The 20,422-nt window shown below is 40.4% G+C and overlaps 2 protein-coding genes across 3 annotated transcripts in view; one reads left to right on the forward strand and one right to left on the reverse strand.

The window, feature by feature from the left end:
* The window catches only part of PPP4R1 (protein phosphatase 4 regulatory subunit 1), a 283,628-nt gene that overhangs the window by 116,836 nt on the left and 146,370 nt on the right, over nt 1-20,422 (reverse strand). The window lies entirely within an intron of this gene.
* The window catches only part of RAB31 (RAB31, member RAS oncogene family), a 62,456-nt gene that overhangs the window by 33,684 nt on the left and 8,350 nt on the right, over nt 1-20,422 (forward strand). Inside the window, exons 4-6 of the mRNA XM_068192399.1 lie at nt 6,889-6,960; nt 8,813-8,919; nt 12,820-12,929. Of these exons, the coding sequence (XP_068048500.1) occupies nt 6,889-6,960; nt 8,813-8,919; nt 12,820-12,929 (289 nt within the window). The remainder of the gene's footprint in view (nt 1-6,888; nt 6,961-8,812; nt 8,920-12,819; nt 12,930-20,422) is intronic.

Raw genomic sequence — 20,422 nt, forward strand, 5'->3', positions numbered from 1 at the left:
TAAATGACTATAAACTTCAGAATGGCTAAGCACAGGTCACTTCTGTGATGTTGCAAAGGTTTGTTTTCTGCCTATTCAAAATACCTTTAAAAGGTTGACCAAAAATGTTGAGATTTTACCTTCTTCAGTTGAAGAATTCTTAGACATTGGAAAAAATTGCTCATTCTTTTATATATATATATATAATCTTCAGTTTAACTAGCAAAAAATACCTGTAGATCAGAGACAGATCTTTCCTGATTTACTCAGCCTGCAAGTCCTGAGAACTGGAATTTCAGCCTTCAATCATGTAAGGAAAACTACTCAAGTTTTTAAAATGCTAAATGGTATCTGAAAGTGGCTTTCATGCATAACATTTTTCCCATTTGCTCTTTGCCAGCTGAGAATGTCAGGAATTTTGTATCCCTCCCTGTTCGAGAAGCTTGTGTGTCAGGATAATCTGTTTAATGCTTTTGGGTTTGGCCTTTGCTTCTCTCTGCACCACCACAATTTTCTGTTTGTTGGCAGCCACTGCCTTGAAGGTGACAGGAGTGGGACATGTAACTGTCCAGACTTGGGCAAGTGTACTTCAGGTGATTTTTGGGACAGGACTGAAGGGGTTTTGTGGGAGTGGCCTGGCAGGAAGGGCCAAGGGCAGGAGAAACAGGACACCCAAAATCACTTGCAGAGGTGTGGCAATGGCCTGCTGAGTGAAGGGACAGACGTGATATATGTTTGAGATAAGAGTCCAGAAAGTGTGAGTGGGTGTAATAGGAAGGGGAAGGAAGTTACAGGGCTGTGACACTGCCTGCACACGTCAGCAAGTAGCTGAGCCAGAGGCTGTGGCTGTCCTTGCCATTAGTGGCACCCAGATAAAGAGTAAGAATCTCTGACTTTGAGAGGAACCAAGTGGTTTGGTCTTGGCCACTCAGATGCAACATAAGTTGTCAGAGAACAGCTTCATAGGAAAGGGAATGAAATTTAGTCAAATGATCACAGCTGTCAGGAAGCAAATCTTGCGCTGCTGTGCACCTGCAGGTGCTTGAGAAGGCACTGTGTAGGAAAATTGTAGCTGAATTCAAAGTGTGTAACACTTGCTGAGCATTGGTGTGATTCTGCTCAGTCTGTGCACCCTTATCCTTTCCAGCTGTGCTTAAGGGCAGAATTATAAACCTTTTGCGGTAAGAGCAGGTGATGTTCTTTACAGTCTAGAATAGTGAAAGCAACCAAGTGCAGGGGTTAGGTGGTGATTGTAGTTGTTGGCTTTGCTCTTGCTTTTTTGCCTCTTGACTGTGGAGTTGGGAAGAGGCAGCCCTGCTGCGGCAGTACGCCAGTCCTGGGATATAGCACCACAGGATGGTGCAAAGAGCTGCTGACATGAATTAATGTTCCCTGGTGTGCCTGGCAGATTGAGTGAATCCCAACTGTCTTCAGCAGCATTTGTCAGCCTGTATATAAACAAGCAGGAGTGGTAGTTTTTATTTCTATGTTCATTTGGCCTCTGTTTTGCTTTCTAAATCAGCATTATATTAGACAGGGTTAAGAGACTTCCACTACCACAGCTCAGGTGTGATTTACGGTGTTTTCCCTTGATTTTGGTTTTCCTTCTTCCCCATTCTTTACTTTCAGTAAAGAGGAAATGTGGTACCTGTGACCAAATACGCCCCTCAATGATGAGATGCACAGGAGCAGAAAGCAAAATACTACAGTGCTTTTAAATAGGTGGTGAAATGGTTGCTTGGTTTCATCTTTCTGTCCTTTTGCAAGGGCAAAGCTTCCGTTGACTTCATTGAGATGGCCAGATGAGGGGTTGCAGAATCCCAAAATACTCCTGGAATCAATGAGAGAAACTCTGGTTATGCTCAGCTTGCATTTGCACCACGCAAGACTGAATTTGCTCTCTGTACTGTGGAGCTCTACAGCTGTAAAGGGTTGGGCAGCTTCTAGTTGGACCCTTGGTTTCTGCTTTCACAGGAAATTTCATGATGCACATGTGGCCTCACTTCTTTGCTTAGTGTCAGAGATGATGAACCACAGGAGCAAAGTGGATGTGTTGGTAGAGGAGCACAAGGAAGAAGATGCTCTGAGCCCAGTCAGCATTGTGCCAGGATTCAGGTGACTGTAGGTATGGAGCATGCTGTGTGTCTCCCAGGAGGAGAGTCCTGGAAGTAATTGATTATGGGTTTTGGCATGTCTTTGGAAAATAAGTTTCTTATTTATATTTTGAGTGATCCTTTCAGCCTGGCTGTTGGATTGGAAAGTGTACCCCTGCAACTTGAGTATGGCACTTTGTGGATTAGCAACATCAGCCTCACCAGTTCTTACCAACCTCTCCAAAAGCAAAATGGGACTAATGAGTGATGCAGTTGGTCAAATAGGCACATAGGCAAGCTTTTTTTGGTGGACGTGGAATGAGAGGCATGAAACTTCTAAATTCCCATAGTAGATGACCTGCTAATGGTAGTTTACTCATTATACAGAGATGGGAGGTGTTCCCAGTGCTTAGAAGGTGGAAAGCAGTTGAAATGAAGTTTGGTAGTGTAAGTACCAAGGTTCTGTATTTTTTGCTCCTAACAAAAATATATGCTGTAAAGTTGTAGGTAAGTTTTTAATTTTTTTTTTTTTTTTTTTTTTTTTGGGGGGGGGGGAATAGAGGAGAAAAGCCACCTCTGAATGTACTCACCAATCAAAGGATGATCATGTGAGTATGATGCAGCCATGAGAAAAGTGTCAGGGGAGGTACATTTAAGGCTGTTCAGTGTCTATCATGCTGCATAGAAACCTGACCAGCAGTCAGGAAAGATGAATTGAAGCTGGACCAGGCACAAGGAAAGGTGATTAGTTAGACCCTGATTTCTCCCTTTTACGTTATCTTCAGAGAGGAAGAGCCTGGTATAGCAGACTGGCAAAGTTAAATCTGTAAGCTTGTTATTCTATATTAATATTTCAGCTAAAGCAAACAGTGATCCCTAAATTTTGCTAAGTCAAGGTGCAAGCAAATTGCAAGTAATTTAGTAATTAAGAATTCAAAATGTTATTAATTGTCAAAGTAATATCATCCCTGTAGCAGTATAATGAAAAAAGAAAACTAATTATTTTAGGCAGGACATTGAACAGCTTTTGAAATGGGTTAGGAGTGTGATTATTTGTGATGGTGGGAACTGATGGAAATCTCTTTCTGGTCTGTGTTTTCCTGTTAGGCTAAGGGGATGTGAGCTGCTGCTACCTGCAGGAAGGGGTGGCACTTGGCTGCAGGTTATGGAGGGGCTGACTCCCTGGAAAGTTGGGGCTGTAACTGAGTGTTCGTGTGGCAGAGCCAGGAGTGTCTACCTGAGCATTTTTAGGTGGCTCTTCTCAAGCAGTGTTGTTCTAATGCCAAATCTCAAACTGCTTCTGTTTCTCCTAATTTTCTTGGGAATTACTGGTTACAGAAATACTGAACTATAAAATCAAGGTTATAGACATTGTCGTTTATAATACAGAAGGTAGTCCTGTGAGATTTAATTTTGTGAGCTGTTTTTTTGTGTGTCACTTGTTTTGGGCATCTGTCCCACATTTGGTCCTTGGCAGGTTAAAAATGTGCAGATTAGTATTTTGTATCCCTTCAATTAATTTGCTGTGACTCTCTTTTTCCAATTAATTAGGCCAGAAAAAATGTTAAAGAGAACTTTGCTTTTGGGCACTCTTTTAAAAGAAAAATTAAACATAATTATTTGCAGGGTATTGGAAAATTCATGTTCGTGGAAGCACATTTGGTAAAAGTCTATCATTAGATCATGAAACTCATGCAGTTACAATTTTTTCAGCCCCTCTTGATTAATTCATTGTTGCAAAGAGGCTTTTTGTTTTTTCTTGTAGAAAACAGCGATTTCTTGTGACTGGGACATAGTGTATTGTCATGTTTGTTTATTAGCCTGTATAAGAGAATGACAAAGGGCTTTTTTTTTTTTGTTCAGTTTGTTTGTTTTTTGCTTTCTGGTCCTAACACTACAAATAATCTTCATATTTGAAGAATAAATCTGAAGCTGTTAAGGGAAGTGTTCTTGTTAACTGGTCAGAGGAAAAGGGAGAGAAATTCCCAAGATGTTGTACAGGTTCTCAGTGTGCTTTTAGGGCCAGTCTTGAAGGAATTTGGAATATGTGAGTTTAACCAAATGGCTCCTGTGAAGTGTGATTACTGTTATCTGAGAGCTCTTTGTAAATTCATGAATACTGTGTAGTCTAGATTAAAATGTAATGTAGATTAAGACCAAATCAGCATGTGTGTAGGGTTTGAATGGTTTTTTCCAGGAGTTTACAGACTGGGAGGAGTGTGCATACACCATGAAAGGTCAGACGTACCCTCCACAGTTAAGGTTCCTGACTTTCAGGCTACTTCAACACAAGGCTTATGTTGAGGAGACGGTCTTGGCTTGAAGATAGTAGGAGATAACCTTTAGTTGCAAGCATTCAGTGAGCCAACCAGGCAAGATGCCCTCCTGGACTCCTTTGTTATTAGGAAGGACTTGGGGGATGTGGTAGTAGGTGGGATACCTTGTCCAGAGTGATCATGAAACAAGTAATGAGTCCAGTGTTTTCTTTAGACCTCCTCTGCTGTTAACATACTTGAAAAAGACCTTCTTATCTGAACTGATGCCTCAAGCTTTTCACTGTTTAAGAAGCATTTGGACAATGCCCTTAACAAGATTATTTAACTTTTAGCCAGCCCTGAACTGATCAGGCACTTGGTTTACATGATTGTTGTAGGTCCATTCCAACTGAAATGGTCTGTTCTGTTCTAACATACTGAAAATTTCTGTGGTGATTTAAAAGCCTAAAAATTCTGGAAAGCATTTATTGCATTAAGCATGCAAGTAATAAAGCTACATACAAAAACCCCAGAAAGTACACATCTACCCAACTCCCTCAGGATCTTGGCTGATCCCATTTCTTCAGACTATGCTTCTTGACTGATTCCTCTTTCTTTTCTCATCCTCTTTCCTGCTGTTTTCTCTTATTAATGAGCTCTCCCACCTGCCTCGCTCCCCAAAACACTTCAGCACTTGACCATCTGTCACTGCTGCTGTGCATCCATACTGTTATAAAAGAAAGCGTCGACCTTGAGCTGGTGTGCGTGATCTGTGATAAATAGCTTACAAACTGTCGGGACTCACTCCTTGATTGGGGTGGCCCGGAAAGGTGGAAAAGTCTCTTCTCCAACCCAAGCTTCCAAAGAAAGACTCAGTAGTCTTCAGTTGTCTGGTCTCAAGGTATGTTATCTAAAAGATTTTCTGCCTGAGCTGCTGCGGTCCGTTCAACAGTCAGGCAAGGGCACACTCCAACACCCAGGGGGCTGGTGCCTTCTTTTATATCATACATTACGTATTAGATGTTTATAGTTTTCCCCAGTGCCCATCACCTATATTGAATGGTGACTTTCTACTCTAAACCAATCTGTGAATGCCAACATCACCAAGAACATGGAGTTAGGAAGAAGAAAGAAAGAGGACAGGGCACACCCAAATCTCTCCATCTTAGAACCTCTGACCCCCATGTACAAAACTCAGACCCCTCTGTACAAGGCCTAAAACCCCCCTGTACAGCACTCAAAAATTCTTCCTTTCACTTTGTGACTACTTCTACTACAATATCTAAACTTTTGTGATTTCTTGTTCTTCCTGCAAGGTTGGTAAATTGTTCCATGGATCAGGTTCAAAGCCACAGGGGTCTGTGGCTGCATTCCAGGGTCTCAAATGCTTTTGACTTGGGCCCGGAACATCCAACAGTGTCCAAGGGACATTCTGGGTTCCGACACAAACTGGCAAGCGAACCAGGACTGCAAATAAACTACCTGATACATAGCACGTGAAACAGCAAGAATGTGGAAGCTGCTAAAAGTTTAAATGCTCAGTAAGCAGGTACAGATCTGGGAAAAAGATGTGTCCAGTAAATGTGCAGAGGTTTGCAGTGTAACATGTGGATCCGTGCATGTTTGCTGGGCAGTGAGGTTCAGACCCTGCCCTAATACTGTATTTGATTAGGCGCTGACCTCAGTTATTAGCTGCAGCTTAATGTGCAGCTTTTGCAGATAACTTCCCCCCCTCAAAATTACAAAATGGCTGTGTGAGCATACTGAGACTAAATGCATTTTCCAAGAAAGATTATTTTTGGTTTGTTTGAGACTAAGCTTAGTTGAATCAGCAGAAGGACTTTTTTTACTTCCTTACTCTAATTATAATTGTAAGCTGAAATTCTAAATCAGCTGTGTAGTCATTGGTAAATTATGAAAATTATGCTGTTCTTCAGTTGTTCTAACAAACCTGTTTATTTCTTGGGTTTTTTCCTCAAAGAATGTTTTCCTTGAAAAAAAAAGCTGAAGAGTAACTGCAAGAATCCATGTTTTTTGAAATATCTATCATAGTATAGGATAGGTAAACAAGACAGGTGTTTAGATTTTTCTTACAAGTTAGTTTTATACAAGTCATTTGCAATATGACTTTTATTTACAAAATTCAAACAAATGAGCTGAATCCAGTCTTAGAGCTACTAAGCAAGACTGTGGTTTGCCAGGGGAAGGGGTTCCTATGCCATCAGGTTAGGCTTCCAAGTGCAGTTGATCTTCCTGTCAAAACTGGTCCTCAGAGTCCATGCCTTGTAATGGAAATGATGCATTGAATCAGTAAGTGCTGGTTTCGTAAATTCAGTGGGATGAAGAACGGCTCGAGATACAGGAGGTCTGGCTTCTTTGTGTATAAGGAAAATGAGAGATGGGTGACCACTGAAAATGTCTGTTCTCTGTGGGATGAAAGAAAGCAGATGGATGAAAGAAATCAGGTGGTCCTGCCCTGGCAAGTCTTTGAGACATGGCAAAGTGTGTGATAATTTGGATTTATTAATGATACTTTCTCTTGGGGGTTTATGTTTTAACAGTTTCATTCCTTGGCTCCAATGTACTACAGAGGTTCAGCAGCAGCTGTGATAGTGTATGATATCACCAAACAGGTAAGACCTTTGGGATGCTTTTTGCCTCCTCTGTTTGGGCCTGAGTTGGAGTTAAATCCCACAACTGCAGAATTTAATTTGTCTGGCATGTATATGCTTTGGTAGTTTGTGTAGATCTGGGTGTTGGTGTCCAACTGTCTTAAAACATTAAATAAAAAGTCCTGTTTCTGTGTTGTTTCAACTTCATGTAGACAAAAGGTGGGAGACTGCATTTTGTCAACATTTCTTTGAGTTTCCTCTAACTAAGAAGACAGGATTCATATCTTGCAATACCACCTACCACCACCACCTATATTCTCTGTGTGGATTGAATTTTTACTACAAAAAGCAGCTGTTAGCTTTATCATCTGAGTAGAAATTAAATTGTTTGCATATTACTGATTTTAAAACTAATTATTTTTATCTAAGCATATCATTACGTGTTTGTATTGCAAGCATCATGTCTTAATTTTCAAACTGGTAATGAAATAATGTGTCTCTGATGTTTTATCTCAACATTATTCATTTGGAATTAAAATTGTATTTTTAGATCCTTAACTTCTCTGGCTCATTTCTCAGGCAGAGGAGGTTAGGAGATTCCAGCTGAATGCCTTTTCACTCCTTTTGGAAGAAACCACTGCTGATATAGCAGAATTAGAGGCAGCGCTAATGGATGGATGGCCAGGAGAGTTCACTGGCATTTTATTCCTTTCTTGCCAATTGACTTATTTACTATGAGGTTGGGAGGGCTGGTTTGGTTCCCAGTGCATTAGTGTAATGATCTGTCGCTGACAGTGGTGGTCACTGCTGTGCAGCTGTGCTGTTCTCCACTGCTAATTTGCCAGGAAAAGATGAGGAAGAGTGAATCGTGCTGGATTGATACTTTTGATTTAAATGTCTTACAGTTGATCTTGTAATATACTGTAAGAATAAAATTTTGTTTTGCCAGCCTTTCTCCAAGCTTATGTGGAACAGCTCTCAGAATATAAAGGGAGAAATAGGAGAGGAATCTCAATGTGTATTTCACTTTCTGATGCTTAATATTCAGTGTTAATCATTAAAGCAGAATGGATTTTTTCCCAAGTGACTGATAGGGCTCTACCTTTGGTGATACTGATGCAGCTATTGCTGATTTAGAGACAACTTTTATGTGCATTTATGAAGGGGAAAAAATTATTTATCATCTATTTCGGAGCTCACTTTGTCAGTAAGCACTTCAACTGTGCATTATAATTAGATTCTCCAGAAAGAAATGTTATCTTAAAGCTACTACTTCACTGGTGTAAAGAAATAGAAAAATTACTGTTAAAAGGTAGGTAGCATCAGAAGGAGTTTGATTTTTGTGCTTGGAGGGGAAAAAGCCAAGTGAATTTTCACCTCTCTCTTCAGTTTTATAATGAGTAAATTGAGGATTATCAGGTCACAGATTTGCAAATGCAGGGAAGTGGGTGTCTCTGTGGAAACTCCATTGGATATTACCAAAAATATGACAGTGTTTGAGATGGTAAGCTGCTGGACCGAAGTGAAATTAAACAAATGAAGCTCACATTAGGTGAAGGAAATGAGCTGTTAGACAAGCTGGTGTAGCTTCTTGATCACTAGAAGTTTAATATTTGGTGCTGCAATGGAGCAGGGAGGAGGGGAAGTGGAAAAGAGGGAAGCATCCAAGTTCAAGAATTAATTTGAAGAAGCCTTATGGCCTAAATATTGAAAAGCAAATTGCATAGATACATCAGCGATCTTCCAGTCTTGTGATCTATATAATCATTATTGCAATTATACTGTCAAAGCTGTGCTCCTCTACTTTAAAAAATAGGCAAATACATTGGCAGAGAGTGTGCTGGTAGCTTATTTTGTTATTTCTCTGATGCAGGATTCATTTCATACTTTGAAAAAATGGGTGAAAGAACTAAAAGAACATGGTCCTGAAAACATTGTAATGGCCATCGCTGGAAACAAATGTGATCTTTCTGATATCAGGTAATACTTCTTCTAGTTGTTTTTATTGCAGTAACTATATTGTTTCTTCCCTTCAGGTAAAAAATTTGCTTCATTATTATAATAGTATATGATTTGGCCTCCTGTACTGGAATCAGTGATTCTAGCAATGCACAACCTCAACAACAACAGCATGACTTAAATTATGGGGTTTTTTTAACCTGTCTTACGGTCCTTCCTCTTTATTTGTACAATCTCTACATCCTTTATCTGCCGAATCATTGGGAATGGAAAAGGGTTCTCTTTTTTGTTTTTCCCTTCTATTCTGTTAAAAGTGCAGAATGTAGTAAGTGATGAGCAAAACTAGCAATGTAAAGCTGGGAGGGTGGGCAAAGAGGTAAAATATTAATCACAGAACTTTGAGAACTTGCGATTTGCAAGAACTGAAATTGTTTCATAATACTGGATGTAGAAAGTGTATTTTTGGGGTTTTTTTGAGCATATCCTCAAGTAAAACTTTTTTCTCCTGTGTGAAGCAAAGAACCTTCTAGATAAAAGACGGAAGGGTTGAATCCACACCCCTGAAGAAGAGCTGAGATTATGCTATTTGGAGTGAGAGTGAAGCTAGAATCGCTCTTCTGCTAGTTAGCTCTATTTTGGATTTGCATTTATCCTTTCAGGAAATGGAAGCACATTCTGCTGTACAGTAGTGATTCTGTTTGTCAGTCCATGACTATTATTTCTTGCTTCATCTGTGAGTACAAACTCAATGATCATATTTGATGCTTTCCCCGTATGACCTCATGGGCTCTCATGGTTATTCAAATACATCCCCATGTGTTTAGTCATCGTTACTTTGGCCCAGATTCACCAGAACTCTGGAGCATGTGTGTAACTTCAAGTAAGAGCTGCAGTGCTTTTATTGAATCAAGGCCTACATGAGGGTTTGACTTGTATGGGTTTTGTTTTGTTCTCCTCCCTGCCACTGTCAGCCATGAATGAACTCAAAGTTGCAACTCACTGCTTTCTGTAAGTACTGAGCAAGCCCTAATTCTGGGAGACTTCTGGTTTCTGTTGGGCTAAGAATCAGGGACACAGATGTATTGGCATCTCCTACGTGATGTCGTGTTATGTTGGTCAACATGGTGAAACTGAGTCTGACAAGACAAAAATTTCCAGATACAAAGGAGAAAAAAAGAGGAAAGGATGGTTATAAAAATAAAACCAAAAGCCAGTTAATATAAATCAGGGGTTTTAGTTGCCCAGAGAGTCATTTTAAAATATATTGCGTTAAGTGTTCCCAGCAGTTACCAGATTAACTCAAGTGTAATAAGTTTGGAGATGGTGACAAATGGCAACAATTTTAAGTAAGTCCATAACCATCCCTCTTCCTGCTTGCTCTTGCACCAATTGAAGATTTAAAAAAAATCCTGCATCCCAGAAATGTTGTGAAAGTACTGAGCTTCCTCACAGAGCAGCTGTGATCTGTGATCATCTCACCATATTATTATCAACCACTAGCTGTAGTTTACTGATTGCTGATCATCCAATTCTTGCTCCTGTTCAGCTAGTATATCTCTTCTTTGCACAAATTGTTTTGCTGTGTGAATGGTCCTCATTGCACTCCATGAGCTAATGCCTCTTAATCTTTTTGTTTTTATGGGAGAAGACATTTTTTTCTCCTCATAATTATGAATAGTTTTGACAATATTTTCTTGTGCAATTGTTCTTTCTGCATCCCCCATTTATTTCTGAAGTTATCTGGTGATGTCCAGTTATTTTGATGGAAAAATAGAGAGCAGACTATTTCATATGTGATATATTTTCATAGTTCTTCCAGAAATCTGATTGTTTATGCAATGCATGCAGCTGTTAACATTCTCTGTCTGCTTTATTTCTTCAGCTTTACTTCAGTAAAAATGGTTTTAGGTGAAACATGTCACCAATTTATCAGATTGTTTCTGATGAGTAGAAAATACACATGCCTTTAGGCACAGAGAATTTACAAGTAAGATAATGTGAGCACACAGGAGCAAGCTGCTGTTTGTATGCATTTTTGGCATCTCTCCTTGGTTTTGTAGAGCTTTTGGCAGATGTTTTGCTGGATATCAGAGAGATAGCTGCTTTTAAGACCAACGTGAATAGATGCAAAAGAGGTCAAGCTGATCTGGTCCAAGTTGGTTTGATTCTGCCATCTCTATGAGTGTAAGAGATAATGTAAGGAGGAATTAATGTATTTCTTATAATCATTGACCAGGATACCCTCCCTGTTTAGCATTTAAAATTTGGTTTTGAGCTGCCAAGATGTCCTTGGCAGCTCAAAACTTAGGGATCACAGTGCTTTTCCTCGATGTTATTAATAAGCTATCAGCAATTCTTGGTGCTCTGTTGAAGTAAATTTCTTCTCCACTTTGAAGGAATTTCTACAGATAGACAAGCAATTTTCTCTGCTATAAATCCTCATATTTGTTGTAGTACTGTCAACTCTTAGAACTGCTGAATGTTCAGTGTACTTCTAAATAATAGGAATAAGGCGTTCTTCTGATGTGCCCTGTTCTTCTGACAGGTCATTAAAAATTACTTTAAAAGACAGGAGCTGAAACTTCAATGCTAAAATGTTGTGTCCATAATACTTTTTTGAGCATTATAGAATTCAATAGTTGTAAGAGCAGCTAAGAAGTGTTCACTTCCCTAAAAATGTGGTTCAGCTTCTTAAAAAATTGTGTTCTCTGGAAATCCTTGGTTAAGAGAATTCAGCAGAATTTCATGCTAAGATCTTCATTCAACACGTCCATAATATTTCCTTATTCCATAATTTATCTGGACTTCTTTAAATCCTTTGACATGGTCCTTTACAACATCCTTCTCTCTAAACTGGAAAGAGATGGATTCAATGGGTGGCCTGTTTGATGGATAAAGAGCTGGTTACACTGTCCCTTCCGGAGGGTGGTGGTCAGTGGCTCAGAGTCCTGATGGCCACCACCAGTGGTGTCGCTTGGGGTTCCATATTGGGACCATTGTTATTTGATCCCTTTAGTAGTGACACAGAAGGAATTGAGTGCACCCTCAGCAGTTTGCTGATGACACCAAGCTGAGTGATGTGTCTGACACACTCATACTGGGAGGAAATTGTATGAGGAGTCTCTGGATTGGTATATTGGAGCTGTGGGGTGAAGTAGTTGGTGCAGATTCTGCTGTTGCTCAAAAATCAGGAGTAGAGGTGGTTACAGATAGCAGCGCACACGTGCAGATGCAGCTCTGCCACCTGGCTCAGGGAGATACAAGGCCAGCATGGGGCTAGCTTGTTTAAAGCAGAGGTCTTTTTGAATGCTGTAAACTGCATTTGCCAGCTTTTGGCATATGAAGTATTGGTTGCAAAATGAGGGTGTTCTGCTGGTGATTTTAAGATGCTGTCAGTCTGATGAAATGGCACAGAATGGTGTCTTTCCCCAGTGAACGGGCACTCAGATTGCTGCTGCTGATGTTCTCAAAGTCAGTGGCTTTCATATTTATTTCAGAATCTCTCATTTCCTTGCTGCTTGTAAAGACCAAGACATACGATGCTCTTATCATTTTCATCCGCAGCAGTTGTACCCTATCTTGTTTGAACATTTGGCATGTAGAGAGTGCTTTTCTTATCAACATCAAATACAAAACACAAACAAATGTGATTTTCTTTAAATTATCTTTCTTTTCTCAAGGCATGGATTCAGCAGCAAGTTGCAGAAATCTGCAGATTGATCAATTTTGTTGAAATTTTGATATATTTTAATAAGATGAGCTAATTGCCATATGAAGAAAGATAGTACTGCTTTTATGGAGATGAAGATCATATTAATGCTCAGTCTGTGTTTGTGGTTGTTTGGGGTTTTTTCTTAAAAATTAACTTTTTTTTTTTAATTTGGCTTCTTTTATTTATAAATGTTTTTTTTTTTTTCCCAGGGAGGTTCCTATGAAGGATGCCAAAGAATATGCAGAATCTATAGGTGCAATTGTTGTTGAAACCAGTGCAAAGAATGCGGTTAACATTGAAGAACTTTTTCAAGGAATAAGTAAGTAAATGTTCCCTTAATTAATTAATTTTGATTGTTTAGAATTTTTCTGAAAATAGCTGTCTGTTTCAGGTCTATAAACTACTTTCCCAAGGACATCAATAAATCCTATGAAGCCTGTGGTATGGCTGGTATTTATGCAGATGTAAACTAAGAACAAATTTGAATACACCAGAGCAAAACATAGTAGATAGTAGATACAGTGTAGGCCTGTTCCTTTTAAACCTGTATATAAATCCTGGCTTGGGTCACATCTGCTGTTTCAGACCAAGCCTGCTGTAGAGGCAATACTGTTGATCTTATCATCGTGTTGCTAAAAAACTTAAATGTTGATAAATGCTTCTGGGGGGCATTGGTAAGTGGAAGGTAGTGATTGCACTGAAGTACATCAAAAAAACCCCAAACAGATAAATTTCTCTCCAGGCCTTCTAAACATGATGAGGCTGGCACTTGTCATTAGGAGAATCAAAACTGTCTTGTTCAGTTTGCCTTCCAGGGCTTCCAGTGCTGGTCACTGCTTGCAAGTGGGAAGGATCTTGCAGGCTGGAAGGGACCTCATGAGAGCTTGAGTCCAACTTTCTGCCCAGGCAGACTTGGTAGTGAATTCAGACCAGATTGCTCAGGCCATTGTGTGGCTGGGCCCCAGAGCAGAGGTTCCATAACCTCCTTGGGCAGTTGTTCAAATAGTCCTCATAGTGACATCCCCACATCAAGCCAGAGCCTGTTCTCCTTCAATTCACTCCCTGTCCTGGGTGCACCTCACTGTTCAGTTTCTCAGCAGCCCTTCCCATGGGCACTGACAGGCAGCTTTGTGGCCCACCAAAGCCATTGTGTCTCTAGGCTGAGCTGGCCCTATTTCCTCAGCCCCTCCTCACAGGGCAAGTCCTCCAGCCCTCACTGTCTTGCAGCCCTTCTCTGAGTTTGTGCCAGCTTGTCAACATTTTTCTTGTGTTGTGGGGCCCAAAGCAAGTGTGATCCAGGTGGTGTTAGACCTTATCTAAGAGGGGATAACTACTTTGCCTAATGTTCGGTCTTGGCTCCTGTGGCTTGCTGCTGGCTGTCTCTGCTGCTAGAGCGTGCTGCTGGCTCATGCTCAGATTGCTTCCCTCAGGTCCTTTCTGGGCAGAGCTTCTTCCCAGGCAGCCAGTCCTCAGCCTCTCTCATAGCCAGGAGCTCTTCCTTCCCACAGGTAGTGCTTGGCATTTGTCCTTTCTGAAGTATGTAAAGGTTCCTTTTAACCTGTATCTGCCTCCAGCCTAAGGCCATATGAAGGGCAGCCCTGCCCTCAAGGATACTGAGTGCACCTCTGAGTTGGGTGTCCTCTGAGAGCTGAATTGGGTGCCTATTTTTTCATCTTTCAGGCTCTGATAAAAGGTATTAAGCAAGGTAACTGGCCTGTGAATAGACACATACCATTAACCACGGATCTTTGAGTCTGATGTTCCAGCCAGCTACTCACACAGCTAACAGCCTGCCTATCTAGACTGTAACATCCCAACTTGAACGTACCAGGATGCTGTAGGGAGAAGTATCGAAAGCCTTGCCAAAGTCAAGGTAAACAACATCCGGTCATGCTTTCATAGAGGGCAACCAGGATGGCTGGGCATGGTTAACCCTTGGTAAGGCCATGCTGACTGGTCCCGGTCACCTTCTTCACCTTCTTGTGCTCAGAAGCAGCTTCTCAGAGGATTTGCTTTGTGGTTTTCCCAGGAAGCAGAGTGAGGCTAACCAGCCTGTAGACCCATGGCTTGTTATGTCCCTGTTTGAAGACAGATATAACATTCACCTTTCTCTACAACCTTTCAAAAACAACAGGGATGATAAAGAATGGTGTTGCTCTCTATGCATCCTCAGGCTTGTACGGGTTAAGACTTCTTAAGAGCTCCATGATCTGACCTTCTTCCACTACTACTGTTTCCTTCTCTCCCTGAATCCTCTTCTGGGGTGCAGAGCATGTCCAGATACTCGACCTCGTTTCCCTGAAGTTGGTTTTTTGTTTTTGTTTTGTTGTGGGTTTTTTTTTTTTTTTTTAATTTCACATATTTTTAATCAGCCGATACTGTCTAGCACACTTTGCCTGCGATGGGGCCTGTGGAACTGTTTGCTTACATGGGGATGTATTTGAAATGGTTAATGAGAACCAGTATTCCTAGAATACACTACCATTCTTTCGCCTCCTTTTAAAAAAGAGGTGTGTGCCACATGGGTGTCTGGAGGAACTGGTTCTTCCCTGTGATAGTTTACTTGTTTATCTGCGTCAGATGGTTGTGGATGTTCTTGCAGAGGAACTCATTCTTGCCGCATAATTAGATAATTAGTTTCCAACTTTGATAGGCATTGCTGCAGCTGGCGGTGTGCACTGTCCCTAGTAATTAATATAACAGACGAGGAAAATCAGCTAAATTAAGTTTAGTATGAACTAGATACCCAGGCAAGTGCACTTAATTCCGCAGGCAATTACTTCTATATATAGAAATATTTGGTCTCAGTGTATCTACTTGTGACCTTATCAAGCACTCAGCAGAGAGAATGGAGAGAGTTGATATAGTATGTTTATAGATATATAGTGGAAACCAAGTGAAAAATGCTTGATTAGCAATAGAATTAATTAATGTGATTGTGACTGGATAGACTGGACTTATCATTGATAAGTAACTTTCTGATGTTTTACACCACATCAGTCTTAATGCAATTTCCAAAAAAGCCTGTCTCTGCCCAAGTTGCATAGCAACATTTCTGCCTTTTCAGTTTATGAAATCCTCCTGTGGCAATGTCTCCTACTCTGTTGGTTAATTTTGTTAGTGTGATGCCCTAAAAGTCACTCTGCAGCTTTAGTTTTATTTTCATGCTGCCTGAGAGCTCCTGCCCTTCTCCCTGTGTTTCTCATGAAGGGCATGGTGCAGTTCCCTGGCCTCTGAACAAGGAAGCAGAAATTTCTGTGTACCTTGGACTTCACAGGTAGACTGTATGTGTTATCTATTTTATAGTATAGATTTGGAAAGATATTCCAACATGTGTGGAGAATTTCTCTATTAAATCCTCCTTGAAATTGATAGCCCAAGCAAAAAGGGTAGACTTCATTTTATTTTAGCTAAAAACTTTACCTCCTATGCTTTTCATTTCCCAGGGGCATTTTAACATAAATTTTTTTCCTTCCTGAGATGTCTAACAATTGTCTCTTTCCAGGGACAATGTTGTGAATGGAGTGAAGTAGTATGATGGAAAAAATGTACTCACAATGGTAGCATAAAGAAAAAAAGGGGAACTGGTATGTTTTGTTGACAGCCAGATAAATGTTGGAAAAATGATGGAGATAATAGAAAGATTGCTTAATGTCTAAGGTTATTATATTACACTGTGCTTAAAAGATGTTTTTAAATAAGTTTCTCTCACAGTTTGAGGATTTGGCTGCTTAGAGGGATATCTTCATAGCCCAGTCTCAGCACAAATCTATCGTCCTTAATTTGTCTCAAGAAAATACAAGATGTGAAAGACTAGAATCAGTGAAAGTTTCTGATTTTTTTGAAGATGGGTCAAATTTGGCAGAAGAGATACTCTGCAGTCACTGTCCTTGGGCAAATAAGGGTGAGGAGGCAGACTGAACATGAGAGTCAGCAAAGTCAGTGTTCTCTGAGTTGAGGAGTTTGCATTGAGCTGGGTAATGCATGGGTCTGCAGCTCCTGGGTTCTGTTGTGCCCAAGGGATTTCAAGTGGTAAGCCACTACATTTAGCCTGGGTTTGTTTAGCAGTGCCTGGCTGAAGGCTTGCTGTGATTGTGAAATATCACATGACTGATTTATGACTCTGTAAACATGAAATTAGTATTTTTAATATAGTTATATATTCCTCACTTGAGCTAAATTTTTCCCAATATCTTTCTTTAAAGGTTTCTGACATAAAAAGGGCTTAAAAGTTCAGTGTTTCTTTAATTTGTTCCAGTAGTTCTTTTTTTAATAGCTGAGTTTCTATAGGAACAAATGTTATTAACTTTTTATTCCCAGACTTAAAAGACTCATAGGCACAGTGGCTCCTTGTTGTTGGTCTTCTGGCAGCAGCAAAAATGCCAGGAATGTATTATACAATAGCAGTACAATAAAGTTGTGCCTGTGCAGGGAGTCATACCAGTTCTGTATTGCCCTTCTTGTTTGTGGGACTTTAGCCCACTGACCTTTTCTTGTGCCTGGCTGGTTTTCAAAGACTGAACAAGCTACCCTATGTGTACTATCATTTAGTGGCAATCATACCCTTGCAATTCTCAGACACCTGTTCATTTACCAGCTCAAATAAGCCTTAGTTACCTTATTAAAATCTGGTACACGCCCAGCTGTTTCTCTCCAGCCTGTGTGTGTTGCTGGCTACCTCAGCATGAAGGTGCCCCAGATCTGAAAGAGCAGGTTATGTAAAAGCTGCCCTCGGTGTGCGGCAGAGCCGAGGCTGTGGCTCCCCGGTTAATACCCAACTGCATCAGCAGCTCTGGAGGGGAGCAGGCAGTGGGACAAGCAAGCTGCTGAAGAATATCTAGCTGAGTGAAACATGGAATAAACTTGGCTTAAACAAAACAGACATTATGTCCACGGGTTATTTTCTTTGAAGTCTGGCAAATCATAGGACAGTAGAATTGTTTGGGTTAAAAGGGACCTTAAAGATCATCTAGTTCAACTCCCCCACCACAAGCAAGGATGCCACCTAGTAGATCAGGTTGCTCAAGGCCCTATCCAACAAAAGTTGGAGATCAGTGTGCTACCAAAGGGGGCAAGATAGAATCATTTCAGCATCCTCTGTTGAGGGTGAGAAGGAAGTGGGAAGAACATTATTAGAACACTCTTTGGAGACTGTGCAAAGAGTGGTTAGCATGCTCACTCTTACTGATGCTCATACTATGAGAAGGAGAGACAGGCTGCTGTTTAAAATCCAGATAAGAACATTCTTCCTAGATGAGGCTTCCTAATTAGAGCAGTTTCTGTCTTGGGATTCAACCTTTCATGTGGTAAATGCTCAGTTATAAATGTATGAAGCTATTGATTTTCTGATGCCTTGCCAGCAGCTCATATATTGAATATTTAATGTAACCCAAATAGTTGTTTCCTAGAAATACTGGGAGATTAAAAAAACCAAATCAAACTCGATCTCTAGAGTTTACCATTTAACCAGTTGTATGCTGGACAAAGTAAAGAGGAAGGTATAAAATACCTGTGGAATGGGTAAGGAATCCTTTCCAGCAGACACTCAATGTTTACACTGACTCAGATGGGCTTGGATGGGTGGAATTGCAGATGGACAGTCTTCAAGCTTTGTGAGTGATGAGTGTGTTGGTTTTCATCCTCTTATCTGCTGATTTGCAGATATCTGTGAAGTACTTTGAAGAGGTCTATGAAAGATATTTTAAGAAAAGAAAGTACATTAAGGTTACAAAGAAATTTCACATATGCCAGTTTTTAAGGTAGTCCAAACTCATAATTGAATTTTTGTACAGGGTATGAAAGGATGGAAGAACATTGTCCAAACTTATATTTGAGATTATATTTTTTACAGTTTATGTTCCCCGTGTTTCAGGATTAGTTCTCTTCTTGCTTTCAGACTTCAATGAATGGAGCAAAACTTAATGACCTTTGGACTGTTCCTAAAGTTAAGCATGTGAGGTACTGGATTCCTCTCCAAGAAGAGCATTTCAGCTTAAACTAGTAGTAAATAAAGTGACATAGCCCAAAGTTAATTACAGCAGGACCTTGAATCAAGGTTGGATCTCTTAGTAATTAAGTAATTAGGAATACTGTTGTTTACTTTGATACATGCAAGATTTAAATATTTGTTTGCGTTTTTTCTGGAGATTTTAATTAAATGAGCAGTACATAGTTGTATTGCTGCTTCCCCTAGCAAGAACTTGTGTCAACAATCTATGCTTTTGCTTTAGATCAAACCAAACCAAAGGCTTTATTTTCTTGCATGGAGATGCTATTAGCTGTGCTGTTAGTATTAAAATAATTGCCACTTAACTGTGTTTACTTATGCAATAGATTTTATTGTAAAATTTATTGTGTTCCCTTGCATGAAAACTTACAACATGAGTAAACAGTCATCTCTGTCAATTGGGGAAATCTTAACATCAGTATAAATATGGGGGGGAGGGGACATAACTAGAGACAGATTAGTGAGCCAAGCTTTATAATCCTTGTGAGAAACTTCTAAAATACCACTGAAATATATTTCAGAGCATGAAAGAATTTGGGGGTATATGAAGTGGGACTGTTTTAAGTCCTACAGGTGCAGAAAACTGTCAAAATTGTTGGATCAGATGTGCTTGCTTCGCTCTGTGTCTTCACAGGTGGCTATTCTTTATTAATGAAGTTTGCAAGGGCTCATCTTGCTGTGATACAGCTGGCAATTTGAGGTTCTGGGCATTGTGTAGCTGTTGTACCACTGCTTGAAGAAGTTAACCCTTTCTCAGGTGAGCCATTAGAAAAGCTCACCTGAGCTCTGATAGGTGTCAGGCTGCTGCTCTGGGACAGAGTGAAATGGATTTCACCTTCCTCCAGCCCTCTAAAAATGATGTTGTACATGATTTTATGGAAGATGGAAAGAAAAGCAGAGAAAGCCACTGCACAGGACTCTGCTTCTTATCCTTAGTGTAATTGTTGTTTTGTTAGATAGCAGGACTCTGCTTCTTGAATGACCTGAAGTTATGTCTGGGGAGGTTTAGGTTGGATATTAGGATAAGGTTCTTCACCCAGAGAGTGCTTGGGCATTGGAATAGGCTCCCCAGAGAGGTGGTCAAAGCACTAGCCTGACAGAATTCAAGAAGCATTTGGACAGTGCTGTCAGGCACATGGTGTGACTCTTGAGGTTGCTGTGTAGGGCTAGGAGTTGGACTTGCTAATTCTTGTGAGTCCCTTCCACCTCAGCATGTCCTGTGATTCTGCGAGTCCTTGGGACTTATCATCTGGATGTACCAGCTCAGGTTGATCACAATACATATGTTTCCACAGTAAATGAGTCATCTGTTCGATGCAGTGTTGTGTTTGTCCCTTTGTCATCATGGTAATGGTTGCAGGTTATTTAGTGAGCCTTGTGCTCAGATTTAGGGCTGATCCCAACCTTTCCTTTCATGCAGTCTTTTACAGGTCAATGATGAAACTAGTTTCATGTTTAAAAACCCAAACAAGAACAAAAAGCTCAGCTCCAAGCCTGATTTTTTTTCTGAGCTAGTGAATGTCACAGCTTCCAACTGAAGCATCACATTAAAAAAGGAATAAAGAGAGCAGCTTTTATTAATTTGATGATGCCTCCTGCTTCCAGCTGCAGCAGAGCAATCCCTGTCCGTCTTTCTTCAAGTTCTGTTCACTGAGCTGTTACCCAGTCCCTGTTGTGTCTCTTGCTTCTCTGCTCCACTTTTCATTTTTCTTCATTCCCATTTTGTTTATCTCTTGTTCCACCCTCCCATTTCCCAATCTCTTTGCCTCTGGCACTCTTAGAACAGCAACGCCCACAGTGCTGAT

Source organism: Anomalospiza imberbis, chromosome 1 (assembly GCF_031753505.1).
Source record: "Anomalospiza imberbis isolate Cuckoo-Finch-1a 21T00152 chromosome 1, ASM3175350v1, whole genome shotgun sequence".
Lineage (NCBI taxonomy): Eukaryota > Metazoa > Chordata > Aves > Passeriformes > Viduidae > Anomalospiza > Anomalospiza imberbis.